The 12,022-nt window shown below is 30.2% G+C and overlaps 1 protein-coding gene across 1 annotated transcript; it reads right to left on the bottom strand.

Moving 5' to 3' along the window:
• Positions 1-10,023: 10,023 nt before the first annotated feature.
• Positions 10,024-11,115, bottom strand: LOC121245999 (major allergen Pru av 1-like). The gene is made up of 2 exons (XM_041143956.1): positions 10,804-11,115; positions 10,024-10,611 (listed from the first exon to the last, which is right to left on the bottom strand). The coding sequence occupies exons 1-2, from the start codon at positions 10,985-10,987 to the stop codon at positions 10,316-10,318; spliced, it is 480 nt and encodes a 159-aa protein (XP_040999890.1). The 5' UTR covers positions 10,988-11,115; the 3' UTR covers positions 10,024-10,315.
• Between the last annotated feature and the right edge of the window lie 907 nt (positions 11,116-12,022).

Genomic DNA, 12,022 nt, shown 5'->3' with positions numbered 1-12,022 from the left:
ATGCTAGGGACACCTGAGCAGAATAACAATTCTGAAAGACGAAATCAGATTGTGAAGGATATGGTTAGGAGCATGATGAGTAGAACAAATTTACCAGAGTATCTATGGGGTGAAGTTTAGAAAATTGCTATGTACATTTTGAACAAGGTTTCCAATAAACCTGTTTCAAAAACTCCTTTTAAATTGTAGACAGGACGTAAGCCAAGTTTGATTCATTTTAGAGTTTGGGAATGCCCAGCTGAGATTAGGATTTATAATCCTCTTAAAAAGATATTAGACCCAAAATCCACTCTTGGTAATTTTATTGGGTATCCAGATAGTTCAAAAGGATATAGTTCTATTGTCCTAATCGTGGCACTAGAATTGTTGAGTCCATTACTACCAAATTTTTGGAGAATGATGTTGGTGATAATAGGAGTTCTGTATTGAAGGAACCTTTTGTTGAACCTAATCAAGTTGTGGTTCCAGTTCCTGCTATACAGGAAATAGTTGTTTCTCAGCCGATTGAAATTGTTAATGAAGAACCTAGGCATCAAGAAGAACTTCATTTTCCTCCTCCAACAACTATTGAGTCAGTTTCTGAACCACAAGTCAGAAGATCATAAAGGGAAAGAAAGTCTGCATTGTCAAATGATTACATTATCTAATTGTTTGGAGAGTGATTTTTATATTGGGCATATTGTTGATCCTGTTACATTTAATCAAGCCTTGACAAGCTATGAGTAAGATAAATGGCAAAGTACTATGGAAGATAAAATGCATTCTATGGAACAGAATGGAGTTTGGGAACTTGTTGAACTACCTCTAGATGCTAAGGCTATAGACAATAAGTGAATTTTCAAAATCAAATTGCACTCAAAAGGGAATGTTGAACGAAATAAGGCAATATTGGTTGCAAAAGGGTTCACTCAGTGAGATGATATTGATTATAATGAAACCTTTTCACCTGTTTTGTCTAAGGATTCTTTTAGAATTATCATGGCACTTGTGACAGACTATGATTTGGAGATTCATTAGATGGATGTAAAGACAACATTTTGAATGGAGATATTTTTGAAGAGGTTTACATAAGACAACATTAAGGTTTTGTTGTGAAGGGAAAAGAAAACTTGGTATGTAAGTTAAATAAATCCTTATATGGCCTAAGGCAAGCATCTCGATAGTGATATTTGAAGTTTGAAGATGTTGTGACTTCTCTTGGTTTTATTGAAAATATAGTTGACCAGTGCATATATCGCAAGACCAGTGGGAGAAACTTTATTTTCCTTATTTTGTATATTGAGGACATTATGCTTACTAGCAGTGACTTGAAATTACTTCATGAGACAAAGAAAATGTTATTTGCTAATTTTGAGATGAAAGATCTTGGAGAAGCTTCTTTTGTGCTTGGTATTGAAATATATTGTGATAGAGTTCGTGGTTTGTTGGGACTTTCTTAGAAGGCTTATATACGACGTGTACTATAAATGTTTGAAATGCAAAATTGTGCACTTGGTGATGTATTCATCATAAAACGGGATAAGTTCAACAAAACTCAATGTTCTAGAAATGAGCTAGAAAAGGAATCTATGAATAATATACCATATGCTAGTGCTGTGGGGAGCTTGATGTAAGCTCAAGTTTGCACTAGACTAGATATAGCCTATGCAGTCAGTGTTCTTAGTAGGTGCAGTTAAATCCAGGGCAAGAGCATTGGAAAGCATCTAAGAAAGTTATGAGATACTTGAAGAAGACTGAAAGTTATATGCTCACATTCCAGTGCTCAAATCACCTTGAGGTGGTAGGCTACTTAGATTTTGATTTTGCTGGATGTCAAGATGATTTGAAATCAACCTCATGTTATGTTTTTATACTGGCTGGGGGTGCTGTTTCTTGGAAAAGTGCTAAGCAAACTTTGGTGGCATCTTTTACTATGGAAGCTGAATTTGTGGCATGTTACGAGGTTACGATCAAAGCTGTTTAGTTAAGGAATTTCATTTTTGGACTAAAATCTGTTGATTCCATCTTGAGACCAATTACTGTTTATTGTGATAATAGCGCAACGGTGTTCTTTTCAAAGAATAATAAGAGTTTTAATGGGTTCAAGCACATTGACATCAAGTATTTGGTAGTTAGAGACTAAGTTAAGGAATGAGAAACAAAGATAGAACAATATGGAGACGATGATGGCAGATCCTTTGACTAAGGACTCGCTCCTAAAGTCTTTAAAACACATGTTACTAATATGGGTATTGTGGAGACTTTTGATATTTTTGGTTAGTGTGAGTTACTTATGTATGGGAAAAAAAAAAACTACGTTTTCGCTTGATCCCTTTTTATCGGGCACGTAGGCAACCCATATGTTGTTGGGTACAGCTCCTTTCAATAATAATAATAATATATATATCTCCCTTATTCATAAACTATGTTTCAAACAAGCATTTGTCTTATGTATTTTATTATGATATCATTAAAATCTCGAGATATAATGGATAAAAAAATAAGATGAGTCTCTTTTAGAGGCATGTGGCTTCATTTTGAAGCATTATAAGGACTGATATGAATGAGCACAACTTTTGATCACATTGGTGCTAAGTTCATACTACATACTACCACATTGGTCGAAGGATGGAGATCCATGTCGATAAGGATATTAACATTTGTAGCTGTGGAGTGGTCTTACATCATTTAAGTGGTGAAATGACTTCCATGTTCGATTTTAATATTCTTATTGGACAGGATTGTGTTTTCTAAGGTGATATCATTAGAGCCATACATATGTGTGGCCACCTATATAGTCTAACCCGAGAGTCATTTTCAAAACAAGTTTTTATTTTATTATTTAATAGCAATCAATGTTAGCCCAAGTGGGAGAATGTTATAATATTTTTAAAATATGGGCTTCATTTGATTGCATATTTTGTGTTTTATAAAAACAGGTTAGATATATAGTTCATAATGGTACTTTGGTTAAACCCTATATATTGAGTGATCATTTGGGGTTTTTTTCACCTTAGTAATATAGGATTATATCCTATTTAACGTGGTAAATTACGTATGTAGGTCAGAAAACTTGAAGGTTTTATTTTGGAAATTTCCTAAACCTTATTGGGAAGCTTAAGGGTTTTATTTTAAAATTTTCTTAAACCTTCTAATTAGGATTTGAGTTTTTAATGGGAGGACTCCATAAGTCTTCTATATATATGACTATGTCCCCTTTCCTCTCCATGTGTGTCTATTGGCTTACCCCATTGAAGGCTAATACTTTTGTAAGGAGTAGGGAGGGGAAGATTTGACTACTAATATTTGTGGAGTATCAAAATTTGCTTTCAAGATGTCTTCCGCATGTATATTTTCTAAACTGTGATTTGATGATTGTGATTCTTGTTCTTAGTATGATTTATATTATATACAACAATTTGATCATATATACTCATATAAAAAGTCAAGAACTTATATAGACTATAGTTAAATTCAATACTATACTAGTATGTATTAATTATTATAAAATAATATACTATACTATAATATAAATAGACTAATAGTTTAGTATATGTAAACATAATATTATTACTAACATAGATAATCCATAAAACTGGAAAAACCGAACTGGACCAGACCGAAATAGGAAAAACCGGAAGTTTCAGTATCAGTTCTTAAATTTTTAAAATTGGTATATATTGGTTTGGTTCTAAAAACTATACAAAACCAGACTGAACCAGACCTGTTACACCCCTAATGATGGAGTTAGGTTTTGTAGAGGACCTAGGATTATTAGTTGAAGGCATTCTTGAGTTTTCATTGGGTTTGTTTTTGGGAACCCATATTTTCTCAACTGCATGTCTTTCAGTACTATTGGCATTCTTAACAATAGGTTTCTCATGTTTAGAAACAATAGGGGCCTTACCCAAAAGCTTTCTAAAATCCATAACATCATGCCCTTGAAGTTTACAGTGCCTACAAAAACTAGTGGATCTTTCGTACTCAATTCTCTGCCAAAATCCATCATCTCCAATACCAACCTACATCATATCCTCCCTAGGGGCAGATAAATCCATTTCTATGCATGCATGTGCAAAAGATGGTCGTGTGCGTGTGTGGGCAAATCAACTGCTAGAAATTTGCCAAGAAGATGAAATAGTACTAGTATTCCTTGAGATAAGATTTAACACAGAAAGTTAGTGGTGCAACTTAAAAAATCCAGTTGAACTATTTATTGCAAATCATAACTTTTATTGATGATTTCTCTTACTATGGATATGTTTACTTGATTAATGATAAATCATTTACTCTTAAGAAATTTAAAATATTCAAAATTGAAGTAGAGAAATAATGTGGGAAAAGTATTAAAGTTGTTAGGTGTGATCGTGGTGGTGAGTACTATGGGAAGTATGATAGTCTGGTCAAAATATGGGTGATTTTGCAAAATGTTTACAACAATGTGGGATAGTACCTCAATATACCATGCCAGGGACACCTAAGCAGAATGACGTTTCTGAGAGACAAAATCAGACTTTGAAGGATATGGTTAGTAGCTTGATGAGCAGAACAAGTTTACCAGAGTATCTAGTAGGTTTGGTGAAGGAGCGACAAAGCTTTTAACCCTTAGCTCAGCTTTGGATCCAAAGGATACTTATAAATATTTTAATATTGATACTATCTATTGTCTTGCGGAAAAGTATTATCCTCTTGATTTTTCTGAGAACGAGAAAATTAATTTAAGGTTTCAATTGAAGCATTTTGAAGTTGATGTGCTTACTAATCTAAAGTTTCAAAATTTGTCATCCACTGCAGATTTATGTCGAAGATTGGTAGAGACAGAGAAATCAAAGACAAACTATCTTATTGATAGATTAATTTGTTTTGTTTTGACTCTTTTAATATCTACAACGACCAGTAAATGAGCATTTTCAGCTATGAATATTATTAAAACAAGATTTCGCAACAAAATTGAAGATGAGTTTCTAGCAAATAATTTAGTTGTCTATATTGAAAGAGAAATAGCTAAGAATCTTTATTTAGATTCAATACTTAATATTTTGTTTCTTTAAAAGAACGCAAGTTACAATTTTAGACACTCTGTATTTATTTTGTTTGATATATTTGTATGAATGTCTTTATGTTATTTCAATGATATGTTGTTCTTGATATATCATATACATTTTTAATACATAGGTTGTATTAAACGTGTTTTGTTTTTGTTTTAGATCTTACTATCAAATTGTTCTAGACCGCATGAAAAATCGTATAGAAATAGAACAAAAAATATTTTATTATAGTTTTAGTTTTGCTTGACCCCCTAAAACAAATTCTTGGTTTCGCTATTGGCCATGAGATAAGATTTAACACAGATAGTTAGTGGTGTGACTTAAAAAATCCAATTAAACTATTTATTACAACCTAAAATATTTGGCTCCTCCAGAGTTATAATCTTGAATTCGTCTCTGGATGAGATAATGATAAATAAAAAGATAACGATAACATTCTTATCTTATCAAGTAACACTCTTTTTAAATACACTTGATCCTTATATTTGCTTTTTTCTTTTATTTAAGGGAGTCCCATATAATTTTATATAATTCTCTATTCTGTATTTCTTAAATATAATGCTTCTACTTTGATATTTTCTTTATTTTTAGGTTGGTGACAAGAATATTAAACTCTTGCAATCAAATGGACATTATTTTATTGTTAATTTGATTATAAACATTATTAACTCGATCTTCAAACAAGAGAACTCTGAACTGGTCAATGTTTATCATCATTTATAGATATGATAAAACATTGTTGTTTGTGATTTTCCTTTTTAGGACTTTTTGTCAGATAGACATGAGTTGGGTTGATCCGAATCTATTTTTGCATACCAATCTGCGTACTAATATTATTGCCTTCATATTCTAAATTCAAATTAGTATTGTTTTCAATAAAATCTACTTTCTGACCAATCATATTGAATGGGTGCACGTATTAGTACGCATAATTGTTTACAATTAGATTTTTCCTTTAGGATATATTATAAACTTCGTGCAGTTCTTTGTACTTTTATGTGAGTTCTAAATCTGCTCAAGAGTACACAAACCTTACACATTCGAAGACTGTACAACTCATTCCCTATATTCTATATATTTGTATTGAAATATTAGTGACGTGGGATATAAGCTTGAGTTTACAATAGGTGGTTGTAAAATATAAGCACTCCCCTTTTCTTAAGGAGAAAGCAAATTAAACCTGGTCAAATTTCTCAAATTCTTTAGATTTTAATCTTCCAAGTAGCTTCAAGTTTCATTCTTAGAACAACCATGTTTGACCTTTGAAGTTGTGGACTAGACTACAGTTCTAAAACTACAAGCCAAAAACTATATATTAGTTAATTTGGGGTGGAGTGATCATGTACAGCATATAGTCAATAGGTTCTAATTGGTGATATTAGTTAATATCAATTTTGTATTTGAGAAATGTATGAACAAGATGGATGGGAGTAAGATTTTAAACTTGATATTATACAAGAATTTCAACATTAATGTTGTGCTATAGAGGATATTTGATTCAATAACCCCATGTCCCTAAGCATAATATATATAGTTACATCAATTATGAAAAATAGAGGGTAATTAAATTCACATTCCAATAGGAAAAGTACTTCAACTAGTACGCATGTTCGATGTTTTCAAGTCATGTGTTGAGCCAAATTGGTAAGAAGGATGAGTAATATGCCAAGGGATTTTTCAAAGAATTTAAGAAAAGCATGGGTGAGACTAGGATGTGTTAAATAATAGAGAAATGATAGTTGTAATCGTGAATATATAAGTATCGCGTAATCATTTTAAAAAAAAATAAATAAATACTGAATTCACATGAAAAATTAATTAATTTTTTAATAGTAGATCTAACTTTTTTTCAAAACGACTGCACATCGCTTGCACATTCCACGACTATATATAGCATTACTCTAAACAATATAATATGAAATGATTAAATCTGTTATTAACATCAGTTTAAAATTTTGAGATAAATGATAATTTTATAAGATATTAGAACAAATGTCTTAATTCAAATCCTGATCTTACTCTAATTAATCCTGACTCTATAATAAGATGATGACGATCCTTTGCTTATCATCGTCGACGTCCCAAATCCATGTGTGTATAGTGCAAAGAAAAAAGAAAAATAAAAGGGTTAGCCTTGTCCAAAACTATAAAGAGAGTGTGTATAGTGGGGATGTGATTACCGTGAATTTTGTTCACATTTTATAGACATGATCAGACAACTCGTGAACGATCGATGGAAAAGAGAACACCTACAACTTGGTATCGACAAGGATTGATGTTGAACAAAAACAGTGAATTCAGTGCATGGGGACCGGTATTGTGACCAAAACCATTAATACGTCCACATACATAACATCAATTTCTTCGGTTTATCTGTCGGTTAGCATAGTCTAGGTTTGAATGTTGAGATGAATTGAGTTGAATTGTAAATAATAATATTTTATAAATAGATAAAATTAACTTTTTTTTACTTTGAGATGATCAGTTTAATTTTGTAGATTAAAATGAATGAAGTAAATTAAGATGAGTTTAATATTTTTATAAGAAGTTGAAAAGATAATTGATCTTATCAATAATTGATTTGAAATGAGTTGAATTTGGTTTAACAACCAAATACAACCTTAGTTAGTAGGACCTAAACAAGAAGTTGTCAAAATTTATATATTATTCATGGAAAATGTTAATTGTACTTATGAAAAATGTATAAAAAACTTACTTCTCCATGTATCAGTTTAATATATATTGAACATTATAAAACTTGAAATTCAAAATTTGAATTATTAAAAAAATTGACAAAATCAATATAATTTCTTTTATAAATTAAATTGTAAGTATACGTAGAGTACTACTCATTAATCATATGTCAAATGAGAAATGACACCCATTGCACGACAAATAGTTTAATTTAGACTATTTATAGCATATACGGATCTTGTGTTTGATCCTTTTGTGTGGGGTTTAGTTACGCCTATGAGCTGTGTCCTAAGCATCCTAAACGAAGAAACAACATTTAAAAAAAAATTGATAAACATGCAACAAATGCAGATACCCCCAAATAAATTAATAGTAGAAAACAAAATACAAATTAACGGAAAATGGCTACTAAAACTAAAAGTGTGGCCAATTTGGTTTTACATATTATCTTAACTCATCATCTTAACTCATCTTAATATTTAAACATCATTTAAATATAAACACTTTTCAATTTTAAATTTTAAATTACCTAATCATTACAATTTTTTCAAACTTTCAAACAAAATACAAAAAACAATTCAATTTTTTCAAATTTTAAAATAAAATAATATTAAAAAATTATATTCTAACAATATTTTAACTTTATAATATTTTTATTCAACTTCTTCTTTCTCATTTCTTAAAAACATATAAAACATCTTAACTCAAACCATTTCATTATTATTCACAAATTATCTCGCTACTATTAACAATTTTTTCATATCATCTCATCTTATCTATGTACGTGAACTAAACGAGGCCTAAATCTTCAAGTTTTTTTATTTAATAATTACTTAATCATTATAACTTTTCTAATTTTCTAAACAAAAAATAAAAAACAATACAAAATTTTCAAATTCTAAAACAAATATTAGTTATATTATAACATTCTTTTAATTTTATAATATTTTTATTCAATTTTTATTTCTCATTTTTCAAAATCTCAATAAAATATCTTAACTCAAATTATTTCACTATTATTTATAAAAAAATTCACTCTTTAATTGCGAAATAGTAATACTTATGAATTACTTTTATGTGTATCACTTCTCAACCTTATTAATCCGATATATTGTTCTTTAAAGTGAGTCTATCATCACAAGTACAAGTGCAAGTACTCACCCAAACCGTTGGATTTACGTCACGTCTGTTAATGTATTTCGGATTATGCGATATATACTATATAGTGTGAATTTAATGTATCTAGTCCTAGTTCATTAGAATTCTAATGAAACATGTATTAAGTTTCGTTTGGAACTTAAACTCATCTCAACTCGTCATTACAATCTTTTTTTAAATTCTAACATAAAATATAATAAACAATTTAACTTTTTCAAATCTCAAAATAATAATAATATTAAAAAATAATATTCTAATAATATTTTATCATCTCAACTCAACTCAACTCAACTTAATTCAATATCCAAATGTAACCATGGTTGGTAAAAATATTATTTTTATCCTAAATTTTATCATTCTTAATTATATAAACTAATATGACGTACGTATTTTAAATTACTTATTATTTAGTTTATTAAAAACTTAAAAAATTATTTAAAATTATCACAACTCAAAAACATATTTCTAGAAGCCAGACCGATCTTCATGGCAGTTGGCAATATCGTATCTGACCCTACCATTCTTAACGAAGATCAAGATTAGAAAATGATTTTAAAATCACAAGATATAATTATGGATTGATTGATGCATTTGAAAAATCAACAAAATTTTTATTGAGTCAACAAAAAATTAATTGACGTGACGGTTAATCTATTGCAAGTTGTCGTGAAAGAGTGATGGAAGGGGAAGAGGATAACATGCATTGACCTTGCCTTCCAAGTCCTCGAGTACTGTCGGGAAATATTTTCAACGTCTTATTTTCTCAGTAAATATAGCTGTTCAAATGAATTTGTACGAAGATTCATGTGAAAAACTGAAAGTCTTTTGATTTTGGAAAGAAATGTGATACCGTCGCAAAAAATATTTTACAAAAATTACAAAAATAAATTATGTAACTTTATATAATATATTTGATCTATTTTATAATAAAAATAATTTTATAATTTAACGTACCATGTATATTAAATCACGTCAGTTTGTAGATTTATTTTTATATAATTTATTTGTAGTTAAATCATTTATCTTTTAAGAAAATATTGAACATGTCCTCAAGTTCAAAAGCTATAGGGACTGAAAAATTTGGGGCAGCCATAAAGAATAACTTGAAGCAGAGGATCACAAATTCTTAAAATAAGGAATGCAGTTTACAAGTAATATTACTATGATTCATTTTTATTATACATATAATGTATTGAAATTATTACACCAATAGCTTTTTTTTCTCTCTCATGAAGCAGAACATCAACAGAACTAAAGCATACAATCCACAACCACAAACTCCATTATTAGCAAGCCAAGACTAATGAAATGATTGACTGCAGGGGCACAAAACAAGCTGAAAGCCACAACAACAACATTAATGACTGATCTTGATCGATGCAGGAGATTTTATAGGCATTATGCATGTGATCCAAACACAAGAGGCTAAATTTTTTTTAGTTGTAGGTATCAGGATGTGCCACGAGGTAGCCCTCAATAGCCTTGAAAAGACCAGCAGCCTTCTCTTTTCCAGCCTTCACATGCTCTTCCTTGATCTCGTGATCACCTTTGGTGTGGTAATGGCTTGTGCTCTTCACGATGGATCCTGCCTCATGGGCTACGAGCTTGATCTCGTATGAGATTTTCTCGAGTATGTCACCCAAAGCATCCCCCTCTATCAAGCTGTAGCTGTATGAGAAGTTTGCGTGGTCAATCTTCTCGACCTTGTGCTTCACATACTTGTATTGGCTACCTGCAAAATATTCCCCAAGATTTGTTACAACTCTTAATATGATCATATGTTGTCGGACTCAGATTTTTTCGAGTTCGATCTCAAATATTGAAAAAGAGATAGACACATAAAGTGAGTCATGTAATATTTATTAAACATATAATATTGTCAAAAAGATTCATGCGGATAACAATAAATACTGTAAAAACTAACCTTCACCGAAGGTGATTTTCTTGATGGTTCCGGGCCCTCCATCTCCTTCAAGGATCTCGGTACTCTTGAAGGCTTGAGGTGCAACCTTTGGCACAAGGTTGTCAGCATCAAGAATAAAGGCCTTGAACAACCTTGGTGGTGGGATAGCTGAGGTGGTCTCATATTCATAAGTGAATACACCCATGATGAGCTAATTAGGGTTTGAAAGTGATGAAGAGAGGGTTGGTTGAATGAATTCAGAGAGCTTTGAGTGTGGAAAATACGAACACCAGAGGCTGGTATTTATAGGGTGAGGCTCATGATTGATTACCTTGTATGAAAAGTCCCTTGCAAATCAAAGAATTTTAGTTACTTTCGTCTTTATTTTTTTGAAAGTCCCCACTATACGAAACTTCAATGTTATTTTTTTAAATCAAATGGGACGTTGCGAAATAGTCAAAGGAAAGCACCTTCGAAAAATATTTTAATAATAATCATAATAATAATATTATAAAAAAGATGAATGATTCTAGATGTTCATGTAGTACTAAGATCAATTATTAATAAATAAAGAAAAAATAGCATTATCACACATGTGAAGAGAAAAACAAATTGGCGGATGATGTTGTCGATCGGCTTGCTATCATAGTAATTTAATAAAAAAAAAAAAGAAAAAGAAAAGCGAGATTGGTGACATGAATTTAAAAGCTTTTGTGTTTGATATATACACCAAATATGTCGTGAAAAAAAAAAAAAAAAAAAAAACCTTAGCTAATTTGCACTATTTTGTAAGTTGACATAGACTTCGGCAGCTGACTTTGAATAACCATGGCTGGCCGGTCATGGTTATATTTTTTATATTTTTACAAAAAAATATAAAAATTTGACTAGTTTGCCTAGTTTAGATTTTTTACAAAAATTATATTTTTTATTAATTCTTTTAAGTGAAATATTCATTTATACATTTTAAAATAAAGATTTGTAATTATTTTGGATGTGGGTATTAACAGATTTGCAAAATTGTATATATGAATGATAGTAAAAATATAATTAATTTCACCTTATAGATCATGTCAAGAATTAATATATTTGTTGAGAAGTATTACAACCACAAATAGATTGCACAAAAATAAATCTGTAAATTGATATGACTCTATATGATATATTAGATGATCTACTTTATGATAAAAATAGTTTTACAGTCTAACGTATTATATCAAGTCACGTCTATTTTGAATTT

This window comes from Juglans microcarpa x Juglans regia, chromosome 1S (genome assembly GCF_004785595.1).
Source record: "Juglans microcarpa x Juglans regia isolate MS1-56 chromosome 1S, Jm3101_v1.0, whole genome shotgun sequence".
Lineage (NCBI taxonomy): Eukaryota > Viridiplantae > Streptophyta > Magnoliopsida > Fagales > Juglandaceae > Juglans > Juglans microcarpa x Juglans regia.
Note: the sequence above shows the minus strand (reverse complement) of the source record. Positions and strands in the feature narration are given on the sequence as shown.